We start from the raw sequence: 25,136 nt of genomic DNA, 5'->3' as shown, positions 1-25,136 counted from the left end.
TGCAACTATGTGTTTTTGTCATTTTTATTAGTTTATTATATTCTTCAGTTTTAGTTTGAGTCATCTTAATACTTCTAACTTAAACTTATTTCACCTGTCAAGACACCATTTATAATTATCAGTGTAAATTTCCCATTTAATATGCATTTCATTTTATTTCAGTATTTTCTAATTGTAAAAAAACACAGAAAGAAAGCAGGCTTGAAAACATACCTCTTCCTGAATCTGCCTCCTGAACCCCCTGCTGCTCTATCAACTCATAATATTTATCTCTGCAAAAAAAAAGTGCCAACATCATATTTAGATGACCTGGACTTATAGCTAATTGACATGGATTATAGACACAAATAGGACAAAACTGTTTCGTATAAACACATTTAACTGTTGCATACAATTGAAGTCTAATTGAATTGTTATTGTATAGATTTATGTGTTTGATGTCAGTCCTTTCCAGTATGTTAAAGGCACATTACCGCATAGCGTGCTGGACACTACGGAGGTGTTGGTAGATGAGCTGCGCCTCCAGGTCTGGGTCCAGTGGGTCGAACCACTCCTGCAGAGTCACTCCATGCCTGGTTTTATCACAGCCAGGGTCTATCAACAAAGAGTTTTCACTGCAGTTTAGTCAGAAAGATAAAAAAACAGGATAAGAAATCATTCATTCAGGGCCACATTAACCTGATAAAAAGTAACTGTAAAGACTACGTCTACTTTCTTTCTAGAATATGTACCACTGTTTTATGCAGCACAACATGTGTCCGACCTTGATAATAATAATAAAAACATTTATTGAGGAGCAAATCAGCATGTTAGAATGATTTCTGAAGGATCATGTGACCAGCTGCTGAAAATTCAGCTGTGCCATTACAGGAAACCAATTATGTATTAAATGTATTAAAATAGAAAACAGTTAGTAGTTATTTTAAATTATTGATACTTAACAGTATTACTGTTTTCACTGTAACAAATGTAGCCTTCTTGAACATATGAGAAAAAAAAGAGAAAAAAAAGTTAGATGATCTAACATTTGCAGTACCTGATTTCTCCTTCTGATGGCAGCAGCTCCATCTGTCGGTTTTGTAGATGCCAGGATGGTAGCAGCTCATAGTGTTTGTGTTGTGACTGCAGGCTTTCCTCAAAGCAGACAGCCAGTGATTCAACTCATTTACACTCTACAGCCACGCAGAGAGACAAAGCCCTTTTCACAGCCCATTCTTATAAGCTCACCAACAACAAACAGATATCTGAGTCAGTGCCTATGAATAGCCACATTCACGATTTATTTGTGAATCCGGTGCAATACTAACTTTGCAGTTGAGGTACAGGGTCTCCTGCTGGCCAGAGTCTTCACTTGAGATAACCTGCATGACGTTGGCACTGCCGAAGCACTTCTCCTCCACCTTCTCTACCGCCTGGATCTTTGGCAGCGAAATAAACGAGCTCTTCTGCAGATTCAGAGACCACAGTCTACTTCATTTATCTTACATACCTTATAAATGGGTGTTTCTATAGACACTTTTGGTCGCTTTAAAAAAAAACCTAATATTTCATCTGTAACCAGGCACTGTAACCATCTTTTGATCATGATGGAAATAAGGCTAAATATTTGAGGGAATTCATTTGAAATATTTTGACATAATGTTTAGACCATGGTTATTTTAGCTAACAGACTATTGGAAACAATGAAATAAAGCTGAAGTAAACTAAATATAAACATGAAATAAAACTTAAATATAAATATTAGATGAAAAACGGAAAGAAAGAGAGAAATGTTGCCTTTGAAAATAAGTTTGAGGGGAAGTAAATAGACTGGAAAATAAATGAAAACTAAAAATAAAACGGAGACAAAACTTAAATACATAGAAATAGAAATATTTACAAAATAATAATAAAAAAATGAGAAACACTACAAAACTACTAAAAATGTGACAATACCAAGATACTTATAAAAATGTTTTAATATATAAAATAAAAGCAAATTCAAATACTAATAAAACTTATAACAACATAAATATAGAAAAATAATAGAATAAATAGTTTCAAATTTTTTTACAATTAAATCATATTATTAGTTTAGTTTTATAGGTTCAGGCCAATACAAGTTATTTGTAAGTACAATAAAAACATCCATTAAGAGTCAGGACATGTAGTGCAGAGTAATGCTCACTAGAGTAATGTTCACTCAAGATCAACTAATTATATAATTATATAACATATAATAATCTCAACTTTTGAATGCATTATTAGTTTTGTGTATAAAAATGCAATTAATTGCACTTAATCGCAGACATTAATTCAAAAGTTGTGTATTGTGCACTTTTTTTTCATTTAAAAATACTGCTACATGAACAAAAGTAATAACTTTAAACTAATAAGGTGCTTTTTTTACAGCAGTCTTACTTTTACAGAGTAGCAGTTAAAATATTTATTGTAGCCTAAATCTCAACTTATAACATTAATGTAATTAAATTAAATATAAAACAAGCCATGCACTGCCAGGACATTAATGTTTTATAGAAAATATTTTATAGTTTGTTATAGAAAAACAAGTCCAGAGCTTCGATCATATCATTATAACAGGCACCTTCCTGTTAGAGACCTGTATATTATATAAAGACCAGTGAGAGTGAGCTCTAACTGCACCGTAGCGCAGATCTTCTGATATGTGCTGTACGATTGCATAAATATTTCTGAGCAGCATAAGTGATAGATCTGTAAAGCAATATACTGTGAGAGGGACATGTGTTACCGTGTCCCACACGACTCAAAATAATAAACCACAAAGTTAACAAAACGATTCACTCCACTATGTTGAGCGAGAGCGCTTCTCCGTGTTCACATGCTATCGGAAACTTCCTATTTCAGAAACATATAAAGTCATGATTACGAGCTCGCATTCTTTTCTGTTAAAAATAACAGTGGACAGCCTAAATAATTTGATCGAGAGAGTCCCCTCCTGTGACCCATGATTTGACACTATGTGTATTCAGAGCCAGTGAGCAACGGACTTCCATACTAATTAAAAACTACATTAACACGTGATAAAATAATTGTCAGTGTTAATCAATTAAATAGTTAACGCGATAACGTGTTAACTTTCCCAGTTAACAGAGTTAATGGAAAGAGACCAAATCAATAGCAGCTTTAAACCTGAATCACTGCGACTCACTTTAGAGTGCTGCGTCCGCGAGTACGACAGAGTGTCTTTACTGAGCGTAACATAGTACTTCTTAAAGGGTGATGTCATGGGCATGCACTTGTCCTTGGTCCTGTGGAGTAAAAGGAAGCCTTCTTTCTCCATAGTGCCACACTGGAGGCTCATTCTTGTCTGAAGCTCAAGATCTGTTTTAAAAATAAAGCAAACAAGAGAGAGAGAGAGAGAGAGAGAGAGAGAGAGAGAGAGAGAGAGAGCAAGAAAAGTGTATAAAATCAGGGTTTGGGTTGTCTTCTGTTTATTTTTGGATGAACTACACAATTAAACCTGCAGCTTCAAGAGAGCTTGGGGGGGAGGGGGGGGGGGGTGAAATGCTATTTCATGCATACTGAGTTTTTTACACTGTTAAAGAGTTGGATTCCCATGCTAAACATGGACAAAGTTTCAAAAATTAAGTTGTACGTTTGAAGGAGTATTTTTGGAACAAGTTTCGGAAAGTTTTTTTCGAGTATGGGTCTGTGTGACGTTAGATGGAGCAGAATTTCCTTATATGGGTCCTGAGGGCACTTCTGCCGGAAGAGCGCGCGCTCCCGTATAGCAGAGCAGAGACGAGACATTCACTGATCAGAGCGAGAGACCGAATTGTCACAAAAGACGTGTGTTTTTGGTTGCCAGGGCAAGACAACCCTGCACAGATTACCAAAAAAAAAAAAACACGCCGGATTTGCGTATCGTTTATTTCTTAAGGATAATGAAGTCCCAACGAAAAAGGGTCACGATCGTGTGTTGGAACCGCTTCAAATATCTCTGTGTTGTTAACTTAGCAATCGGCGCGTAAGGACATCAAGTAAACAACATGCGATGTTGTCATCAAACTGCACTTTCCACATGTACAGCTTAAAAAAAAAAAAAAAAAGATGACATAAAGTGAAACTTAGTCATTTTCCAAAACCGTTAAGCAAATATATACAGTTTCAGTACATACCACATAGAGACATCCTGCTGTAGTCGTTGCTGCTGCTGCTCTTGTTCAATTTGGAAGAGGAAAAATTTATAACTTTTTAAAACTTTTTAAAACTTATACGTATTCATCCACATTTAATCTCTGCGTTGCCTTTGTTGCCGCCGATGTAAAATCAGCAACAGAATACACTCCTCTTCAGTTGCCATTGTGATCCGAATATCACGCGACCCGACTCTACTAATATCACCCGACTCTACTACCCCCTGTTGCGTGAGCGGTGTATTGCATACACGCATTGCCCGTGATGCTTGCATCCACTGTTTAGACTATGAAAGGGAGCGTGTCGCTCGCGTTGACTATGTAACGGCCCTAATGTCACAGTTTCCAGATGCTCTCAATGCAAAAGCTTACAGACGATCGTGATTCTTTAGCTCCGCCCACACGTCACGCCTCCAGCCGCTCGTGTTTTTCCGGGAAATAACGGTACAGACTATCTTTCTCTTATAAATATAATAAAACTAAAGACTTTTTGGAGATATGAAGGATGCAGTACTGCTCTGTAGGAACTCAAGATTAACAGGATATTGAGTGAAACCGAGCATTTCACCTCCCCTTTAATTATCTAAAGATTGATCGGATATGACAGGTATGAATGAGTCTCAATTTTTCATCTAATAAGTAATTTCGAGCAGCTCACCTTCTGACTCATGGCAGTTGACCAGTTTGGTGATGAAGTCTTTGAGCTGAGTGATGCCTTGCTGTATGGCTGGCTGCAAGCAGACCATCCATGGCTCTTTCGAGCAACATGTGAGAGTGTCCATGTTCCCAATGGTCTGCACAGCCTGAGGAAACACACGAGACAGACACAGGAGGGAATAACCATATAACGAGGTCTTTGAATGACCTGAGGTCATAATCCATGACTATAATGTGACCAAAATAATGGATGTTTTTGTACCAGTGAGTGCAACATCTTAGCCTCCATTAAGTGAAAGGACATGAGCTTGATTTGTGTTATGTTAAAGTGATATGAATGCTAGACAAAGGTAATATGTTAATATGCTATGGGTATTCACAAGAATGGTTTCCTTGAAAATGGATCATACTTTGGCAAGTAGCAGGAGTGTTCGGCTTGTACGAGCGTCAGCATGTTTCTCTCGCAGGTGAAATAATTTTGGAGACATGATGGCAGGTGAGATGAACCGCAGACACAGGAAGCTGGTCACTGCAATGAACTTCACCTTCTGAGGAAGAATATACAAACTGGTTATAAAAGTATTGTGATCTAAATAGTATCTTTTTAAATGTATGTGTGATCTTTATGTCAAATCTTTCAAATTAATAAATTATATTGCAATATTATTACACTATAGGGCTTTTACCAATCAAATGAAATCAGTAACAACAAAATCCATCTTTGCAATGCATGAATGCATTACACTGATTTTACAGTTTCATTATTAATGTTATGATATTCATGCTTTAAATATAAAATTTTGAGTAAAATATGAATTTTTGAAACGACATGAGTGTGAGCAAATGATGACAGAAATGTCATTTTGAGTGAACTATCCCTCAATTCTAGGGTCATTTTAAAATGGTACAAAATAGTCCACCTCTAAATCTGCATTATATTCTAGTAAGGCTCAAGCATTTCTGGGCTGGAAAACAGCTGAACTCTGGACATATTAACATTTTTTTGTGACTGTTCCATACTGTTTCAGGTGACCTTTTAAATATTGTTTTTGAAAAGGAATGTGACTGACCCGGTACTCTGGCTCAGGGAAGCGTTCCTGCACTCGGAGGTAGAGTTGATGGAAAACCTGGCAGATGAGCAGGGGGCAGTAGGAGGCCGACTGCAGGACGGAGGTGAGCAGCTCAGACAGGTACGACTGCAGGAGGATGGAGCTCTGCTGAATAATATCAGACTCAGTCTGCTGACGGTGCAAGCCTGCACACCTACAATATCAAAAGAACCAGGAAAAACTCACAGAAAACTTTTACAAGCCATTAAAAGGCTAAATGCAGGATATATATATATATATATATATATATATATATATATATATATATATATATATATATATATATGTAGTCTTACCCTGCCTCTTTCAGTTCTACTTTACTTGGGTCCAGTTCTACGTATTTCTTTTCTTCAAAGATTCGGTTTATTATCGGGCCCAGAAGTCTGTGCAGATATTGCATCCCAGCCACCTGCGGCAACAGAATAAAGACAAAGGTGCATTTGTGTAATATTGTACATTATCACATTATGAAATCGTCTGGAATAAAATATAATAAAACAGCAGGAGGATTAAGCTGGAATAGGTATGCAATACAGCAAAAATCAAGTTTAATTTAACATGAAATTACTAATTAACATATTCATTGATTCATCTGTGTGTATGTTTGCCTTTGTAATCTTTCCTCAAAATGTAAGATGGTCTCTTTCTGGCTAAGTGGGCAACTCTTTTCTAGAATAAACATCAATGAAGATCAGACTTTATGCTCCAAGTCAAAAGTCTTGCTTTCATATTCAATCAGTTTAAAGATTTCAGCATAATTATTAAACATTCTGCACGTCAAATCTGGCCCACAAGATCCACTTTCCTACAGAGCTTAGCTCTAAACCTAATCCCACGAAAACCTGAGCAAGATCATGTCTTCAGGATCATTAAAAAGCCACAGGTAGGTTAGTTTGATCAGGGTTGGAGCTAAACTCTGCAGCACATTGGCCCTCCAGGGCACGATTTGAGGAACCCTGGGTTAGGGTGACCACACTATAACAGGGCCTAAATTTGCGCACCATTTAAACATTCATGAAAGCTCAAAATAACAAGCCTAACTAGTGATAGTAAATATCTGTATCCAAAAGCACAAACATGAAATAGCATTTGAAAAATGTAAAAAGTTATAGTGTGTCCATCATGTGTTCCTTGACCTAGTTTTCCCTCATGTATGATAATGTAATTATGTTCAGGTGTGTCTTGTTAATTATTTTCATTTGCCTGTGTATTTAAGTTCCTGTCTGTTTAGTTAGTGTTTGTCGGGTCTTAAATGTCAATTACTGTATTTTCCGGACTATAAGTCATGTAGACGGTAATGTTTTCTCGGTATAAATACGGTATAAGTGTGTTTCCATCCTTCCTTGTGTGGATTGTTAACCTTCATCTTCATCATTGTCTTCAAGAGTGTTCATTCTACACCGTAGTGTGACAAGTATAGAGTATATTCACAGTTTGTGAAAAAAAAAAAAATTAATACAATTAGAAAAAGTGTGTGTGTGTGTGTGTGAAGTCATTCATTTTATTATACTGTTTTGATCTGTTTGACATTTGCAATGGTTACTATTAATCATTTTCCATATAGTGACATTTGTGTCAGTTTGATCCACAAAAATTATAATCATTATTAATTATAATAATAATGAACCCACAACAATGAAAACAAGTCCATGATTTTTAATTCATAGATAATATCAAATTCAACAAAATTCTGTAATATTTTGACTATGAAATATCCCAGACTAAGTATTTTACCTTCAGAAATGATTCCATAGACTTGGATGCTAATGAATTATTGCGGAACAGTGTGTTGGGTTCATCTGAGGAGAGGAAGAATAACAGAAAATCATCACATTAATAGCATGACAGTGCACATAAGATGTTGAAAGCTTTTGGGTTTTCCCAAAATAAACAGCTAATTCACATGTATATGTTTCTGGTTTGCTTACTAGTCTTTCCCAGCTCCAGCTTGAAAATAACATCCAAGAACTCCTTGACAAGTCCTTGACCCAAAAACAGCTTCACCAGATTATTAGCTACTTCTTGTCTGTTCTCGGCTGTGGTGGTCTCATCAATCAGCATGATGAAATCAGGCCAGTTGCCCTACAATTATTAGTCATTTCAGTCTCAAACGAGGATATGCTCAAAATGAACTTGATATACACAATGCAACACTGTGAGCTAAAACATTACATTAAAACTAGGGGTGCTTTCCTTTTAACATTAGCAGGCGAGAATAGAGTATCCATCAAATGCATACAAATGAGATCAGATAACACATCTCGCAATCCATATACCAAGTTATGCCTTGTTATCTTGTTATGAGGAATGCCATGTGAATTTAAGAGATAATGCACAGGCATATTCCCTGAGATAAGGCTCTGTCCAAATGGCATCAGACTCACTTTGAGCTGAGAGCAGACCGACTGGCTGAGTAGCTCTGTGACTGGCTTGTAATGGCTGGATGGCAACACAACCTCATCTCGAAGACGTAGCTGCAGCCGCAGAGAACCCAGAGTTCCTCTAGGAGAGAATAAGAGAATCGCAACAACATTTTATTACTATTACTTCTTCTCTTTTTGGATTAAAACGTGATTTCAACGTTAGATTAACCTTAACCTTTCGTTTCACTCAAGAAAACATGCTGTGAGGGCTTACTCATAGTGAAAGAAACACAGTGAAAACTTTCCAGGAAGTAACACACAGCATGACAGACAAACGGTATTACACAGAATGACTCCACTAAGGACACTGTTCTGTTCAGCAATACATAAAAAAGCCAAACAGTATGTGTTATTACTGTGGATGTGGGTGGCTATGTTTTCTAACTCTGTCATGATGGAACAGAAAATGAGGACACCGTGGCAGACCAACTGAAAAACACAATATTGTGGCAAGCATTTGAAGACAACTTGGCCTTAAAAATGTATGTTTCACACCAAAGTATTGGATTGGAATTTCTCTACTATGCGACAGAGAGTCGAAGGTTAAGACACAATCGTTAGCCTATTTTTACAAAAACTACATTTTCGTGTTTCTTTTCGTGTGTGCCAATTTAGCCACAACGATTCATAAAACACTCCATAATGAAATGTGGCTGACAAACTGTTTAAGAATGCAAGACTGTCTACAATTATCTCAAATTTCCTCTTTTTTATTTCAAAATATTACAATTTGTCAGATCTGTCATGATATGACCCACTTAAACCTTTGTTATTCCAAATAGCATTAATATGTTGTAACTTGCACACGTAGTCACTCCATACGCCACATGCTCTCTCAATGTAAAGATGGGTAATACTCAAGGGAGGTGGAAATTTGGAAGAGTTCATGTGTGTGTAGCGAGTCTGAGCCAGTCACTGAACAGCAGGCAACAGATGGTGAGCTGTCAAAAATCCAATCAGGAAGAAGATGGTGAGAGAGTGAAAAAGAGGGGAGCCAAGGGGAGCCAGGGACTATAAGAGCTTAATGGGAAACTTTTCATTAGGATGACATATGAGAAAGAGTAGAAAAATAAAAATAAAAATCATGATGACTTAGGGTTGATTATCAACATTACAATATTACAATATGGTTATTGCATGATGTCACAAAAAAAAAAAAAAAAAAAAAATACAGTTAAATAATTGGATTGGCTATGACATTTTTATTCCCATTTTGTTTGTTTTTTTTTGTTTTGTTTGTTTTTTTGTCAGAATAGAAAAAAGTCAAAACTGTTTAGCAGGAAAGGACGATTGTATATTAGCATTTTCAAAACAAGCCAAAATCTGTAAATTTTGAATACAAAAGTGTTATATATTATAAAATATAGTTAAAATATTAATAAGTTTAAAAGCAGCTGTTTGTTTACCATAAACAATGAAGCTGCCTGGTGATATCAATTACAATGGTAATTTCAATGTTCTTATGTTTTCTACGTGTGTAAAAGGTGATATTAAATTCATGAATAAAAAAATATTAAGTTCACATATTTTATATAAAATTAAGGTAATGTAAAATTTTAAGTGACATCCACTACCATTCCAAATTTGGGCTATGTTTTTTTTTTTTTTTTTTATGAATACTTTTATTTAACAAAGATGCATTAAATTGGTTAAAAGTTAAAGAAAATGCATTTATAATGTTAAAAAGAAAGTGTATCATGGTTTGCACAAAAATATTAGGCAGTATAACCGTGCCAACACTGATAATAATAAGAAATGTCTCTTGAGCAGCAAATGAGCATATTAGAATGATTTCTGAAGGATTATTTGACATTAGGCTCATTTGAGATGAGCCTCGCCTGAAATTTGTGCTGTGTGCTGACACACTGAATAGCAGAGTAATGATGCTGAAAATGTATTTCATATTATTACTGTTTAAAATGCATTTTTGATCAAATAAATGCAGCCTTGTTGAGCATAAGAAATGTATTTAAAAAATATAAAAATCGCACCAACTTTTAAACTGTTGTGTAGATTTTGCTTCATTAGCAAAATCAATTATTAATTTCTGTTAATTAATGTTAATAAATGCATAAAGCAAAGAAATGGTCATTGTCAGATTACAGGTGGTGGTCATATAATTAGAATATCATCAAAAAGTTGATTTATTTCACTAATTCTGTCACGTGCGGTGATACAGGAACTAGAAGAGATCCAAGTGCAGGAATGATTCTTTATTAAGGGTAATTCAAACGGGTAAACAAGCCAGGCAGGGTCAAAACCAGAAGATCCAAAACAAAACATAAACAAGACACGAACACAAGGCAAGGCAAGAATGACGGACATGAAATAACTTTTACATTAAACAAGGACTCCGTAACAAAGACAGAAACAAACCAGGTATTTATAGACAGGTGCAAATGATGTACGTGGGAACAGCTGAATACAATGAACAGTGACGATAAGGGGAAGTGAGACCTCTAGTGGACACCCAGGGATACACAGACCAGACACTGTGACATTACCCCCCCCCTAAGGAGCAGCTACCAGATGCTCCTCAGACACACAAAAACAAACCAAAAAGACCAGGAGGGAGGAGGACCGGAGGAGGCTCAGGTGGAGGGATGGAGGGCCAGACTAACTGAGGGGAACAGACAGAAACAAAACAGAACTCAAGCACACAAAACAGAAGTCCATAAGGAACATCATGTGGCGCCCCCCAGGGCGGAGCGGACGACCACCACGTCCTCGTGGTCGATGTCGGAGTCCCCCAGGGTGGAGCAGATGACCAACACGCCCCCGTGGTTGAGGCCGGAGTCCCCCAGGACGGAGCAGCAGACCACCCAGTGACTTGACTTGGCTCTGGAGGGTCATCGAACATCTGACTCAACTCTGGAGTGTCCACTGGCACCTGACTTGACTCCGGAGGGTCCACTGGAACCTGCCTCGACTCCGGAAGGTCCACCGTAACCTGACTCGACACCGGAGAGTCCACGGGAATCTGACTCGACTCCGGAGAGTTCACGGGAACATGACTCGACTCCGGAGAGTCCACCGGAACCTGACTCGACTCTGGAGAGTCCACCGGAACCTGACTCGACTCCGGAGAGTCCACCGGAACCTGATTCGACTCCGGAGAGTCCACGGGAATCTGACTCGACTCTGGAGAGTTCACAGGAACATGACTCGACTCTGGAGAATTCACCGGAACCTGACTCAACTCCGGAGAGTCCACCGGAACCTGACTCGACTCTAGAGAGTCCACGGGAATCTGAATCTATCTGGAGAGTTCACGGGAACATGACTCTACTCTGGAGAGTTCACAGGATCCTGACTAGACTCTGGACTGTCTGTGGAGACCTGAGGCGCCTCGGCTTCCACCGCCTCTGTCACGGCATCGGGAGCGGCCTCGGGCACTGCATCGGGAACGGCCTCGGGGACCGCCTCGGCATCGGGCACCACCTGGGCCTCCGGAACAGCATCGGGCACCGCCTCGGCCTCTGGAACAGCATCGGGCACCGCCTCGGGATCAGGCACTACCTCGGCCTCCGGAACAGCATCGGTCACCGCCTCGGCCTCCAGAACAGCATCGGGCACCTCCTCGACCTCTGGAGCAGCATCGGGCACCGCCTCGACCTCTGGAACAGCATCGAGCACTGCCTCGATCTCTGGAACAACCTCGGGCACTGCCTTGGCCTCCGGGACAGCATCGGGCACCGCCTCGGCCTCCGGAACAACATCGGGCACCGCCTCGGCATTGGGCACCACCTCGGCCTCCGGAACAGCATCGGACACCACCTCGGCCTCCAGAACAGCATCGGGCACCACCTCGACCTCCGGAACAGCATTGGGCACCACCTCAGCATCGGGCACCACATCGGCCTTCGGAACAGCCTCGGGCACCACCTCGGCCTCCGGAACAGCATCGGGCACCGCCTCAACCTCCGGAACAGCATCGGGCACCACCTCGGGGACGGCAGCGGCCCGCTCGGGAACGTCCTCCTGGACGGCAGTGGCCCGCTCGGGAATGTCCCCCTGGACGGCAGCGGCCCGCTCGAGAACGTTCTCCAGGCCTTGAGGAATGGTAGACGCCTGTCTCCTCGTCCTCCGCCCTTTATGATGGTGAGTCGGTGGCACCTTGACTGGCGACTCAGGATTTGAGTCGGCAATCTTGTGCTGTGGTGCTGGGTTGGCGGCCATCTTGTGCTGTGGCTCTAAGCTGGCGCCCATCTTGTGCTATGGGGCTAGGCTGGCGGCCATCTTGGGCTGTAGCGCTAGGCTGGCGGCCATCTTGGGTTGTGGCGCTGGACTGGCGGCCATCTTGTACTGTGGCGCTGGACTGGTGGCCAATTTGGGCATTGGCGCTGGGTTAGCGGCCCTCTTGTGCTGTGGCGCTGGGCTGACAGTTATCTTGTGCTGTGGTGCTGGATTGGCGGCCATCTTGGTTTGTGGTGCTGGCTCAGCAGCTTTGACGTGAACAGTCTTGGGAACTTCTAGGATCTGTGACAGCATGGAGAAATACTCTAAGAATGAGTCAGCGGCCATCTTGAACGTCGGCGCTGAGCTGGTGGCCATCTGGTACTGTGGTGTGAGGCTGGCTTCCATCTTGCCTCGTGGTGCGGGGTTGGTGGCCATGCACCGCAGCGGCGCTGGGTTGGCGGCCATTTTGTGCTGTGGCGCGGGGCTGGCGGCCATCTTGTGTTGTGGTACTGGGCTGGCGACCACTTGGTGCTGTGGCACTGGGCTGGCAGCCATCTTTGGGTTGTGGCGCTGTGCTGGCGTCCATCCTGCCTCTTGGCACGGATCTAGCGGCCATCATGGGCAGTGGCTCCACCATGGCGGGTGTGCGCTTCTTCTCACCTCTCCGTCCGCCATGGTGAGACGGTGACTCTGACCCATTCCACGGGAGCCCAGGATTGAAGGGAGGCCATGGTTGAGAGCGATGCTGAGTCTCCTCTCGACCACTCCCTCCTCGGCGACCTCCCCTAGTCCCCCGGAAAACCACCAGGCGAGTTCCCTCAAAACCGCCTCTCTCCCGCTCTGTGGCTGGGGATGAGACATGGGCAGACATAACGCTGGTTCTCTGTGTGACGGAGTCCTTCTGTCACGTGCGGTGATACAGGAACGAGAAGAGATCCAAGTGCAGGTATGATTCTTTATTAAGGGTAATCCAAACGGGTAAACAAGCCAGGCAGGGTCAAAACCAGAAGATCCAAAACAAAACATAAACAAGACACGAACACAAGGCAAGGCAAGAATGCCGGACATGAAATAACTTTTACATTACACAAGGACTCCGTAACAAAGACAGAAACAAACCAGGTATTTATAGACAGGTGCAAACTATGTAAGTGGGAACAGCTGAATACAATGAACAGTGACGATAAGGGGAAGTGAGACCTCTAGTGGACACCCAGGGATACACAGACCAGACACTGTGACAAATTCCATTCAAAAAGTGAAACTTGTATATTATTTTCATTCATAACACAAAGACTGATATATTTCAAATGTTTATTTCTTTTAATTTTGATGATTATAACTGACAACTAAGGAAAATCCCAAATTTAGTATTTCAGAAAATTTGAATATTGTGAAAAGCTTCAATATTGAAGACACCTGGTGCCACACTCTAATCATCTGATTAAATCAAAACACTTATAAAGGCCTTTAAATGTTCTCTCAGTCTAGTTCTGTAGGCTACACAATCATGGAGAAGACTGCTGACTTGACAGTTGTCCAAAAGACGACGACTAACACCTTGCACAAGGAGGGCAAGACACAAAAGGTCATTGCAAAAGAGGCTAGCTGTTCACAGAGCTCTGTGTCCAAGCACATTAATAGAGAAGCGAAGGGAAGGAAAAGATGTGGTAGAAAAAAAGTGTACAAGCAATAGGCATAACTGCACCCTGGAGAGGATTGTGAAACAAAACCCATTCAAAGATGTGGGGGAGATTCACAAAGAGTGGACTGCAGCTGGAGTCAGTGCTTCAAGAACCACTACACAAAGACATATGCAAGACATGGGTTTCAGCTGTCGCATACCTTGTGTCAAGCCACTCTTGAACAACAGACAGTGTCAGAAGCATCTCACCTGGGCTAAAGACAAAAAAACCTGGACTGCTGCCAAGTGGTCTAAAGTTATGTTCTCTGATGAAAGTAAATTTGGCATTTACTTTGGAAATCAGGGTCCCAGAGTCTGGAGGAAGAGAGGAGAGACACACAATCCACGTTGTTTGAGGTCCAGTGTAAAGTTTCCACAGTCAGTGATGGTTTGGGGTGCCATGTCTTCTGCTGGTGTTGGTCCACTGTGTTTTCTGAGGTCCAAGGTCAACACAGCCATATACCAGGAAGTTTTAGATCACTTCATGCTTCCTGCTGCTGACCAACTTTAGGGAGATGCATATTTCATTTTCCAACAGGACTTGGCACCTGCACACAGTGCCAAAGCTACCAGTACCTGGTTTAAGGAACATGGTATCCCTGTTCTTAATTGGCCAGCAAACTCACCTGACCTTATTGTGAAGAGGAAGATGCGATATGTCAGACCCAAGAATGTAGAAATGCTGAAGGTCACTATCAGAGCAACCTGGGCTCTCATAAAACCTGAGCAGTGCCACAGACTGATCAACTCCATGCCAGGCCGCATTGCTGCAGTAATTCAGGCAAAAGGAGCCCCAACTAAGTATTGAGTGCTGTGCATGCTCATACTTTTCAGTTTCATACTTTTTAGTTGGCTAAGATATCTAAAAATCCTTTCTTTATATTGGTCTTAAGTTATATTCAAGTTTTCTGACATACTGAATTTGGGATTTTCCTTAGTTTCAGTTATAATCATCAAAATGAAAAGAAATAAACATTTTAATGTTTTTAACATGGTGGATGCCTGCTTGTCCCATAGATGATCTGCTCACGATCTTTAACTTCCTGCACGAGCAGGTTGGTTTCTTCACCTGAGAAGCGTTCAGCTTTTCCACCAACAAATTCCGCCATGTAAATAGCGATCCGCCATGGCGCAAGCACATCTCGCTCTTAAAGGGAATTGGAGATGAAACTCTGATTGGTTTATTGAACGTTACGCTCATTACTTAAGAGAACAGGGACTACCCATTCCAAAAATGGACCGTTTTTTCCGTCTTTAAAATAGAAAAAGTGGATTTGGACACGCCCTGAGTGCACCTACAATGTGTGCTTTAAACTTTAGATTTAGATTGTTAACATAGGGCCCAATTACTTTCATTAGTTTTGGGTGAGCGTTTCAATAATATTAATAGTGTTTCAAACTGAAAGAGAGGTTAACAGAGGTTAACAAAACAGTTTTGGTTCCCATTTACTTCCACTGTGTGGTTAAAATATATAACTGAAATCAGTGGGAACTGAAATGTTTTGGCTACCAACATTCTTAAAAAACAAAAACTTATTTTGTGTTTCAAAGAAGAAATAAAGTTATACAGGTTTGGAACAACATGAGAATGAGTAAATGATGATAGAATTTTAATTTTACATTTTGTAATTTTTCGTATTATTTTTAAACTTAAATAATTTGAGGTCCTTTATTGATAATAAAGTCAATTTGTGACCCCAAACAAGTCAATCTCAAGTCAACAGAACATGATATTCAGTGGAACATGATAATCATGGATATTCAGTCTTAGCACTCCCTAAATGCAATCCCTTAGCCAATAAGAATAGATACGAAAACGGGATGCTCCAATATTTTGAATATTAAAATGAAAAATGATGTACATATGATACTCAAATGCCAAAACTTTCATTCATCTACCCCAAACATTTCAAGAAAATTACACCTTGCTTACATAAATCAGACCTTGTAGATGTGGAACCTGAACTGTGTGACTCATAGAAGGAATTAGACAGTAAGTTATTTGGCACCATCGTGTCAAGTGAATTAATAAATGAACAATTTAATGTCACTGACTCCTTTGCCAACATTTTATGCATTTAGCAGACGCTTTTTTTCCAAAGCGACTTACAGTGCATTCAGGCTATCAATTTTTACTTATCATGTGTTCCCGGGGAATCGAACCCCCAACCTTGACAGACAGACGTCTCTCACACCGACTCGCCACGTCCCCAAAAAAACACTCTGTCTTAATCTACCCACATACTTGCACAAGCTCTCAAATGAGGCATAACTTTTGTCATCACCCAACTGAATCCCCCTTACTGAAGTTTTTACATAAGCCTTTCCATCCCACTCTTCCTGTGCCATCTTGAGATATAATCTCCACTGTCAATCCACGTAGCCAAATTATCTCTTATGGGTGGAGAGGAAGGATAGGTGGAGGGGGAGATAGAGCAAATGAACAGAAAAAAAATCCCAGGATTTAACCAGGGTAAGGATTAGTTCTTCCTGTCAACAAATGGACCGGAACAAACAAGCGTAAGACTGCAAAAGCCTGAGGGCAGAATGCATAACAATCCTCCAATGTTAGCTCAGAGAAATTCCCAGGAAAGCTGCACTTTTTCAAAAGTATAGTTATATTATCCATTATATTTTATTGCCCTTCTGCCAATTGCTTAATGTGCTCTGCCACAGGCAACCGTTAAAGGGTTTATAAGATGCGATTTCAGTTTTTCCTTTCTCTTTGGAGTGTAACAAGCTCTTGGTGCATTAAGAAAATCTGTAAAGTTGCAAAGACTAAAGTCTAATATCCAAAGAGATATTCTTTATCAAAGTTAAGACTCGTCCACACCACCCTAAACCAGCTCGTTCTAACATGCCCCTATATGTCTACGTCACTATGTGGGAAAGATTTGCATAATGACGCCAAAATGTTAACACACAAAGAAAGAAGGTGTACCTTTTATTCTCGTTGTAGTATTATTAATGCCACCACCTCCATCTCGTATAGATACTGTGTGTTTCACTGTGAAAGTGAAACTACTTTATTTGGCCTCTGCTCACTCTAGGCCACTCACTCAAGGCTGTGGTGTGTGATGATGTTTTGTTAAGAAAGTGCAACTACTTAGGCCTTCCAAAAGAGGACATGACTAGAAATCATGTTTATATCACATTTAGAATGGGTTTTATATTTATGCATCGTCGCTCCGGCTGCACAGGGCATCATTATTTGTTAAGGGGCGTAATATTTCCACCACATGCTTGAGGTATTCGGCAAATCACAATACACTGGATAGCTGGCTAATCACAGCACACCTTGCTTTTCAGACCGATGAGCCTTGTAAAAATCGACGTGTTTCAGAAGGCAGGGCATATAGGAGAAACAATAATGTACAGTACGTGGACAATAATGTGTTTTTTGAACCTTAAACAACATTAACACATTTCATTACACCAAATAATGTTCTTTTTGACTCCTTTAAAGATGAATATTTGCCACGTTCACACTGCCAGTTTTTGGGACTGGCAACCGTATTTACTTAAAGGTGTGAGTATCGACATGCCCCGTTCACACAGCAACTTACAGTAGCTTCTCAGATACGGTCTGTATGCAACGGGAGTCAAGCCCATTAACCTTCATTAAAGGGCTCATATGACGTTGCTAAAAAGAACATTATGTTGTGTATTTGATTTAATGCAATGTGTTTATGTGCTTTGAGGTAAATTATTGGGGTGGTGTTGCACAGTAGATAAGTCACACACCTTTGGTGTGAGAGACCCAGGTTTGAATCCACTGTGAGACACCAATGTGTCCCTGAGCAAGACATAACCCTTAGTTGCTCCAGAGGCGTGCACCCTCTGACATATATAGCAATTGTAAGTCGTTTTGGATAAAAGCATCAGATAAATGTAAAAAAACTTTATTTTCTTAGAATGAGCAGCTGGTGGGCTTGCGCCAACCACATGTGACGACCCTGGGCCTTCTTTCTTTGCATGAAAATTTCGGTGGTGTTATGCAAATCTTCCCACACAATGACATCGACATGTGGGGGCGTGTTTAACCGAGGCGTTTTAGGAGGGTGTGGGCAAGTTTTTATAAAAAATATCTCTTTGGGTTTGAGACTTAAGTCTTTGCAACTTTAGGGATCTTATCTATGCATGATCAGCTTGTAACACTCCAAAAGAGAAAGGACATTTTGAATTTGCATCATACAGTATGACTCCTTTGACCGACAGCAGCTTTTACTTTTGGGTGGAGAGCAGAGCCTTTCTGTCGTGCACTGACAGTAGCTGCTCCAGTGCTACACACAGCTCATTTCTCCATCACTGTAAGTTATCCCACATGATATTTGCCACAATTCCAAATACACTCACTCATATTCACTGTGTTTGGATTTGTCAGGCCCCAGGTGAAACCAGCCCTCCTCTTGCTTGGCGGACTGAAGCTTGTTGATGTTGAACAGGACCTGAAGGAAAACATCAATCAACGTGAAAATTGGCTGTCAAACCAACCGAAGCTAAACACAGCAATTGGAAAAATTATTATTGGGTGACAAAGGCAATGTCACAGTGAACATCTGTCAAATAGAATTTTTCCACAAAAGCAATGTTATGAAACTGTCACTATTCATCAATTGGTTAGGTAAATTCAGAAATTGCACTATACTGACTATAAGTAAAACATATTTGCTACAGATATATAGGAGCATGAATAATGAACATAGTTGCATAGTTTGACTGTTTGCCTGTTTCGTTTGTAAAATGTATATTGTCACCATGAATTTAAAAACATTCCCACAACCTACGTATATTCATTATTTACTCATACTCAGTTAATCATGATGAGATTCCAGATCTTTGAGGATAAAAGTGATGAATGAATAAAACTTTAATTTTCTAAACTTTTCAAACTAGTATGGCTTCAGACAACTAATATAGTGCATGAGCTTTATGAACTATTGTTATGATACTATATGTACAGTTCATATTTTTGTAATCCACTGCAAGTACAACATACACATTTTTAACAATATGAAGGTGAAAAAAAATATGACAGTTTTTTTAACACATAATCTCATACATAATTAAATGCATTGTATTTTATTTTGAACAAAGACAAAGGTCAACTTTAGAACATGAGGGAATCCTCTAAGGACTCATGGAAATTTCTATTCTGTACAGTCACCTTTCCCAGAAAGTCGTTTCTGCTGACCAGATCCCAGTCCCATACTTCCACACTCAATAATCCAGTGTCAGCTAGCGTCTCGTCCAGCTCAAACTCAAAACTCTCGTTCCACCGTGGGTAACAGGACTTTTTAACCACCTGGAGGAAGCAGGGCCATGGTAATCAGTAACAAACAGAGAGTTGTAACTGTGTGTAAAATGAAATCATAAATGTAGAGAGCCATGTCCTTACCGTACTCTCATACGTTTTGCCATTGTATCTCACTCTAACAAAAGGATCAGAAGCCCCATTGCGATCCTTTTTTGCAAGATCTCTAAAAACAAAGCCAAAAGTTTTTAAAGCTATTAGACGTGAATCCAAATGAAGCTTATGAAGATAAAATCTTTGAATTCCCATTCCAGCAGTCCTGAATTACACACACTGAAATGTTTTTTGTTTTCAAAATTTAAAATGTTTTAAATACATTGTCCTAATAATACTTAAACATCAAAGTGTATACCCAGGGTTAATTTTATGTAATGCTGGAGTATCTTTTTCCATTTATTTCATGGTTTAATTCAGACAGTATACATTTAACACTATAATTCAGAGTTTCTGTGGCTCTAGCCATGCCAATTGGCATGCATTCCTCCACCAATGCACATGGGACATTCTATTCAAATAAAAAATGAAAAATACTGTATTAAAAATAAAACTTCTTTTGATACCCTTGTTCCCAGATAGAGGTAATGGAGACAGTGTTTTGAAGTTCTGATACTAGGGGTCGCACTTGGGAGCCTAGACACCTCTGACATCATTGAGAAAAGGCCAGTGAAATTTGTGAGCAAAAATTGCATAGCTGGCCATTCCCCAGACACCCGGGTATAAATAGGCCAGCATGGCATTTGCTCACTCGTTTTGTTCTGAGGAGTCAAGAGGTATCTCAATCACTCAGAAGCAGTTCAAATTTGTGGCAAAGTGAACACAATGTCTCCATTCCCTCCATCAGGGAACAAGGGATACCATACGTAACCAAGAAGCTCACTTCCTGCTGGTAGCTTCGACATTGTGACATCCAGGAGAGCCTCCATATAAGGCAGAGATCACCTTTAGCCATTGACTTTCCTCAATCAAGCAAAGAAAAGAAAAAAAAAAAACCTTGGAGAAGTGTTCCTGGTTGTAACGTTGGGGAAGTATTAATTTCCCCAAGGCGGAAAAGAACAGTATAGAGGCCACATCCTACCCAAAGGGGAGATTAAATGTGGAAATACATGGCCTCACTACAAGGGAGTACTACATAGGGAAGGTTTCTGTGGAGAGCTCCGCATAAGAGGAGAACTACAAAGTACAGAAACAAGCAATTCAGAACAGAGCAGTGGACTAATACACATATGGGGCCGCCAAAGTGAGACACATCATATGGAGCACTTATCCATTATGAGAGTTCATGCAAGGGATACTTACCCGTAATGGTTCCTTGTAGTGAGTTCCTCCGCTAAACTCAGCTATGTAGAACGGTAGTCCAGGGTTCATAAGAAGGAACTGAACTATACTAAATAAGTGCACTTTATCACCTCAGAGGGGGAAAGGTGCTAAATGCAAGCTCTACACCCTACCAGCAACCTGAGTTTAAAAGCTTAGCTCAAAACTCTGGATGAAGCTGGTTCCATTCGCTGACTGTAGAATCTAGCAAATGTATCAGGTGAAGCCCAACTTGCAGCTCTGAAAATGTCTGCTAGCGAGGAGCTATTCACTAAATCTGACACAGCAGCAACACCCCTGATTGAGCGTGAGCCTTCACTTGCCTTGGAGCATGACCTGCCATGGGAGGAAGTCTGCTGCACGATAGGTCACCAGGAATGTGAGTGGCACGCAGAGACCTGACCTCAAAGGCAAACCAAAGAAATGGACTATGTTTTGGAAGGACCGAGAGATGAAAGCATGTGTCCTTCGGTCTACTGTTGCAAACCATCTCGGTACCTCACACATGTTAGCATGCTTGAGCATACAATTCTGAATGGGAGCTTGTGAAGGGATCGGTTCGGCACCTTTAAGTCCAAGATTGGTCTGAACCCCCCATCCTTCATGGGTACAATGAAGCAGGGACTGTAAAACCCCTTCATCAGGCTTTATCGGGCCCTTTGCCAGAAAGATTTCAACTTTCACTCAAAGAACAGCAGAAAGGAACTGGGGCACTCAGTCTCCAAGAACTAGCCATCTGAGAGAGTGCGCTCAGGACAGGGTCCACTTAAGCCTGATGCTCTCTGCTGCCCAGGCAAGCATGGCTGCCATTTCACTGTAAGGCTCTGACTGGCACACAGCACCCAGAAGTGTCACCGATTCTGATCAGTCGGGCCCACCCTCTATTGCTTTGATAGATAACTTATCCTCATCATGAGCCCCGAATGAGAGATCAAACCCATGCTGAGGTGGGCTCTCAAATTCACCCAGAAAATCTACTGAAGAACACTTTCGGTTTGAGGAGTGAGAGGTCCACGGGAATTCACTCCCACAACATCACCTTGCTCTTCTACAGTGCTCTCCTATAGAGGCCTCATACTCTGAAGTAGAAGGGCCAGGATGGGAAGCAGCTGACGTGACTGGCAGTCTTTTTTATAAAAAAAAAAGACAAAAAAGAAAGAATGCGAGCCGCAATCGCTATGTACTGATAGACATGTCCTCAGAAGAAGGACATAAATCATCAACCAAAGCTGCTACAGCAAATAATGAGCACAGCAATCCTGCCTGTGAGAGAGTGCAAACGGCAATTACAAGGACATGGACGGAAAAGCATTTTGTAAACATATACAAATCCATCTGTGAAGCTCATTTAGAGAAATTGCTCTATTAAGAGGAAATTTCCTTTCAAAGAACGCCGTTGAAGCACTCAGGGGTACTCTCACTACACTTATCTGTGTATGGGCAAGGGAGAAACCGCTGTTTGTGCCAAAGATCTAACAACAAGGAGATTGAGAGGTGAATGCATACTGCATCTCCCAGAGAGACGCTGCATTGGCTTTTCTGATGTTACGTTCATAAATCATTATTTTTGAACAAATCTTCTGAGCGAATGAATTGTTCTCCTAAATAAAATGTTACTTAAAAACCTGAACCACTTATTTAGTCTTTTTAATAAAGCCAAATCAGTTTAATAAATACGTAAAAAAATATACGTTTGTTGACTTAAGACTTAACACTTAAGACACTCTTTTTCACCACCTGCAGGCATATTTATGTAATATGAAGAAATGGGCATTGAGCGAATCAGTGAATAAATCTGAACTAATCTGAACTCCTTTCAAGAGTGCCTTCTTGTGTGAACGCAAACATGACCCGGGATGGATCCTGGGTTGGGGACCTAAAAACATTGCTGGGATCAGTCCCAGAACGAGCCCTGTGTTAACAAAAGCCAGAACCAATGCCATAAAAGGTTTGTCTTAGTGATGATGCACATTATCGTGAGACTCTTTTACAGAGTGTTTTGAAGGCAGTTCAATGTTCACAATGACAAAATATGTGCAACTGGTATGTAGCAGAGATCAGGGAGCTCCTCACTATCTGCGCAGAAGCCGAGATTGTTCACCAGCTTAGTGAAATGGTATGCATCACATTACGTCACAGCATAATGTCCCATGTCTTTTTCGGGATCCATACGGGATGTTTGTGAACACACACACAGAATCTGGAAAATCACTGGCAGTAAATGAAATTACGGAACACATCATCCATGTATTTTCCGGAAGCTCTGAGTAAGGGCTTTACAGTGCACATTTTATTGGCATAGTATTTGAAATATATTACCATATTTTTTGTTGTTTTTTTGTATTGTTTATACATTTTTATATATAGTTAGTCAATTCTTGCATTGCATTTGTGAAGCCTGAAAGGTCATTTAAGATTAAATGGTGACACTTAATAATAAGGGCTTATTTGTTAACTTTAGTTAAAGCATTAAGTCATAAACTAACTATGAGTAATTTATTTTTACAGCATTCAAAAAAAATTTTTTTTTCTAAAATCCTGTCAAACGTGTACAAACTGACAGTCACCGCAATAAGCTACTACTAAATATTGTAGACACATAATTTTCTGTAAAGTTGCTTTGTAACGATTTGTATTGTAAAAAGCGCTATACAAATGAACTTGAAATTAATTGAAAAAATTGAAAAAATACTGTAGAAATATTGGTAATTGATATCTTCATATTTGCTAGTAAGTTGTTTGCATTCCAAATATTTTTTCCTCACATCTAAAATAACTAATAGAATCATTCAAGAAGAATTGTTCATGTAATTATTAAGGATCCAGAATTGTTTAGATGAATCAGAACCAGAACTGTTATATTCTGTACTATTCCCATTCGTGAATTAATAAAATGGCTTTACTGATCATTAAGGATGCACACAAATATACAAATAACAGTTTCAGTCACAAATCATTTGCTGCTCCTCACAGTAACTCACCTTGCCTCTAGGACTTGGCAGCACAGTTTTCGTGGAATATCTCCATCTCCCTGAACTGAAATCTGGAGGTGAATCTCCCCTTGCACCTCCTCATCTGGGTCGATCTCTGTTAGGTTCATCCATCCATCTACACCTAAACAAAAAAGATAAAAAAGACAAGAATCTGAAAAAGGAGAGTTCATATATCTGTCATTGACACCGATATGAATAATTTAGCAGACAATCAAGTCATCATGGGCGAAGTTCACAGACAAGGACTCTAAAGCGATCTAGTTCACAGCGCCCTAATGATGCAGGAACAGAATTCAGAGCAGTATTATTATGGCTTCCACTGCTCCTTAACATTACTGTACATCTGCAAACACACACATACGACCTGATAGGGGAAAGTCAGTAGATATATACACATGTAGTTGGGAAAATTTATTATATCATCTCTCTCCAGTACCTCTAAGAGGCTTAGATTAATATAATTAATGGCCTTGCTGTATTTCTACAGAATAGGCTTATGGTAGTCAAAGAGTATTCACTGACATGTTGGATGTTCAATAAATGTGTGTACACTAAGAATATACTGAGATTTAAGCAGTTTTTCACTGAAAATCTGCTCTGTTGCAGCCCTTACAATAATATGCAATAACGGCTCATATTCTCTCAGAGACAACAAGAGACGACTCCACGTCCACATACGCTGATAACAGCATATAACTGTCTTGAATTACTCCTTAATATTTCTCATGGGCCCATACATAGTGGGAAAAAATAGAAATGATAAATTAATTTTGTGTTAAACAGGTTCTTTTTGAAAGTTAGTGCTTGAAATAAAGCTGCTATTAATTTTCATTAATGACTACAGTGTAAACAATTTTATTAACCGGACTATAATTCATTGTATAAATTAATAAACCTGTTTAAAAATACCTTTTTAAAATATTTTCAATGAGGATTAGGAATAGTTTATCTTTTATTATCCTCACAGGATGTCAGTTATGCGGTGATGTTTGATGAAATTATTGCTAGGCAAATGAATTGTAATTTAATAATAAAAGTAAACTAATAATAATAACAGGCCTACATTAATTGGAAATGCAAAATCCTGTTAATACTGCAAATATTATTGATTTTTACAATATCACTGGCTATAGTTGACACAGTATGCTAACTCAGTGGAAACTAACTGAATCTGGGTGGCTATGGTGACCTCAGAATAAGAATGAAACAGATTAATATTAGCGTAGATGCCATTCTTATGAGGGAAGTGTTCCCGGTTCCGGTTGGCCTAATTAATGCAGCCTAAACATCCTTCAATAGATTTGAA

General features: G+C 40.0%; 1 protein-coding gene across 2 annotated transcripts in view; it reads right to left on the bottom strand.

Annotated features, from left to right (window-relative positions):
* Positions 1-25,136, bottom strand: part of LOC127995271 (ras GTPase-activating protein 4) — a 39,622-nt gene that overhangs the window by 1,139 nt on the left and 13,347 nt on the right. For both annotated transcript variants that reach the window (XM_052591864.1, XM_052591865.1), the window contains 16 exons: positions 23,819-23,951; positions 19,608-19,689; positions 19,377-19,514; positions 18,566-18,657; positions 8,308-8,425; positions 7,852-8,005; positions 7,658-7,722; positions 6,220-6,332; positions 5,885-6,077; positions 5,225-5,362; positions 4,816-4,960; positions 3,170-3,342; positions 1,308-1,445; positions 1,037-1,172; positions 474-594; positions 214-272 (listed from right to left, as the gene is read on the bottom strand). In XM_052591864.1, coding sequence (XP_052447824.1) covers positions 214-272; positions 474-594; positions 1,037-1,172; positions 1,308-1,445; positions 3,170-3,342; positions 4,816-4,960; positions 5,225-5,362; positions 5,885-6,077; positions 6,220-6,332; positions 7,658-7,722; positions 7,852-8,005; positions 8,308-8,425; positions 18,566-18,657; positions 19,377-19,514; positions 19,608-19,689; positions 23,819-23,951 — 1,998 coding nt within the window. The remainder of the gene's footprint in view (positions 1-213; positions 273-473; positions 595-1,036; positions 1,173-1,307; positions 1,446-3,169; positions 3,343-4,815; positions 4,961-5,224; positions 5,363-5,884; positions 6,078-6,219; positions 6,333-7,657; positions 7,723-7,851; positions 8,006-8,307; positions 8,426-18,565; positions 18,658-19,376; positions 19,515-19,607; positions 19,690-23,818; positions 23,952-25,136) is intronic.

This window comes from Carassius gibelio, chromosome A5 (genome assembly GCF_023724105.1).
Source record: "Carassius gibelio isolate Cgi1373 ecotype wild population from Czech Republic chromosome A5, carGib1.2-hapl.c, whole genome shotgun sequence".
Classification (NCBI taxonomy): Eukaryota; Metazoa; Chordata; class Actinopteri; order Cypriniformes; family Cyprinidae; genus Carassius; species Carassius gibelio.
This window is presented reverse-complemented; position numbering and strand designations above follow the sequence as displayed.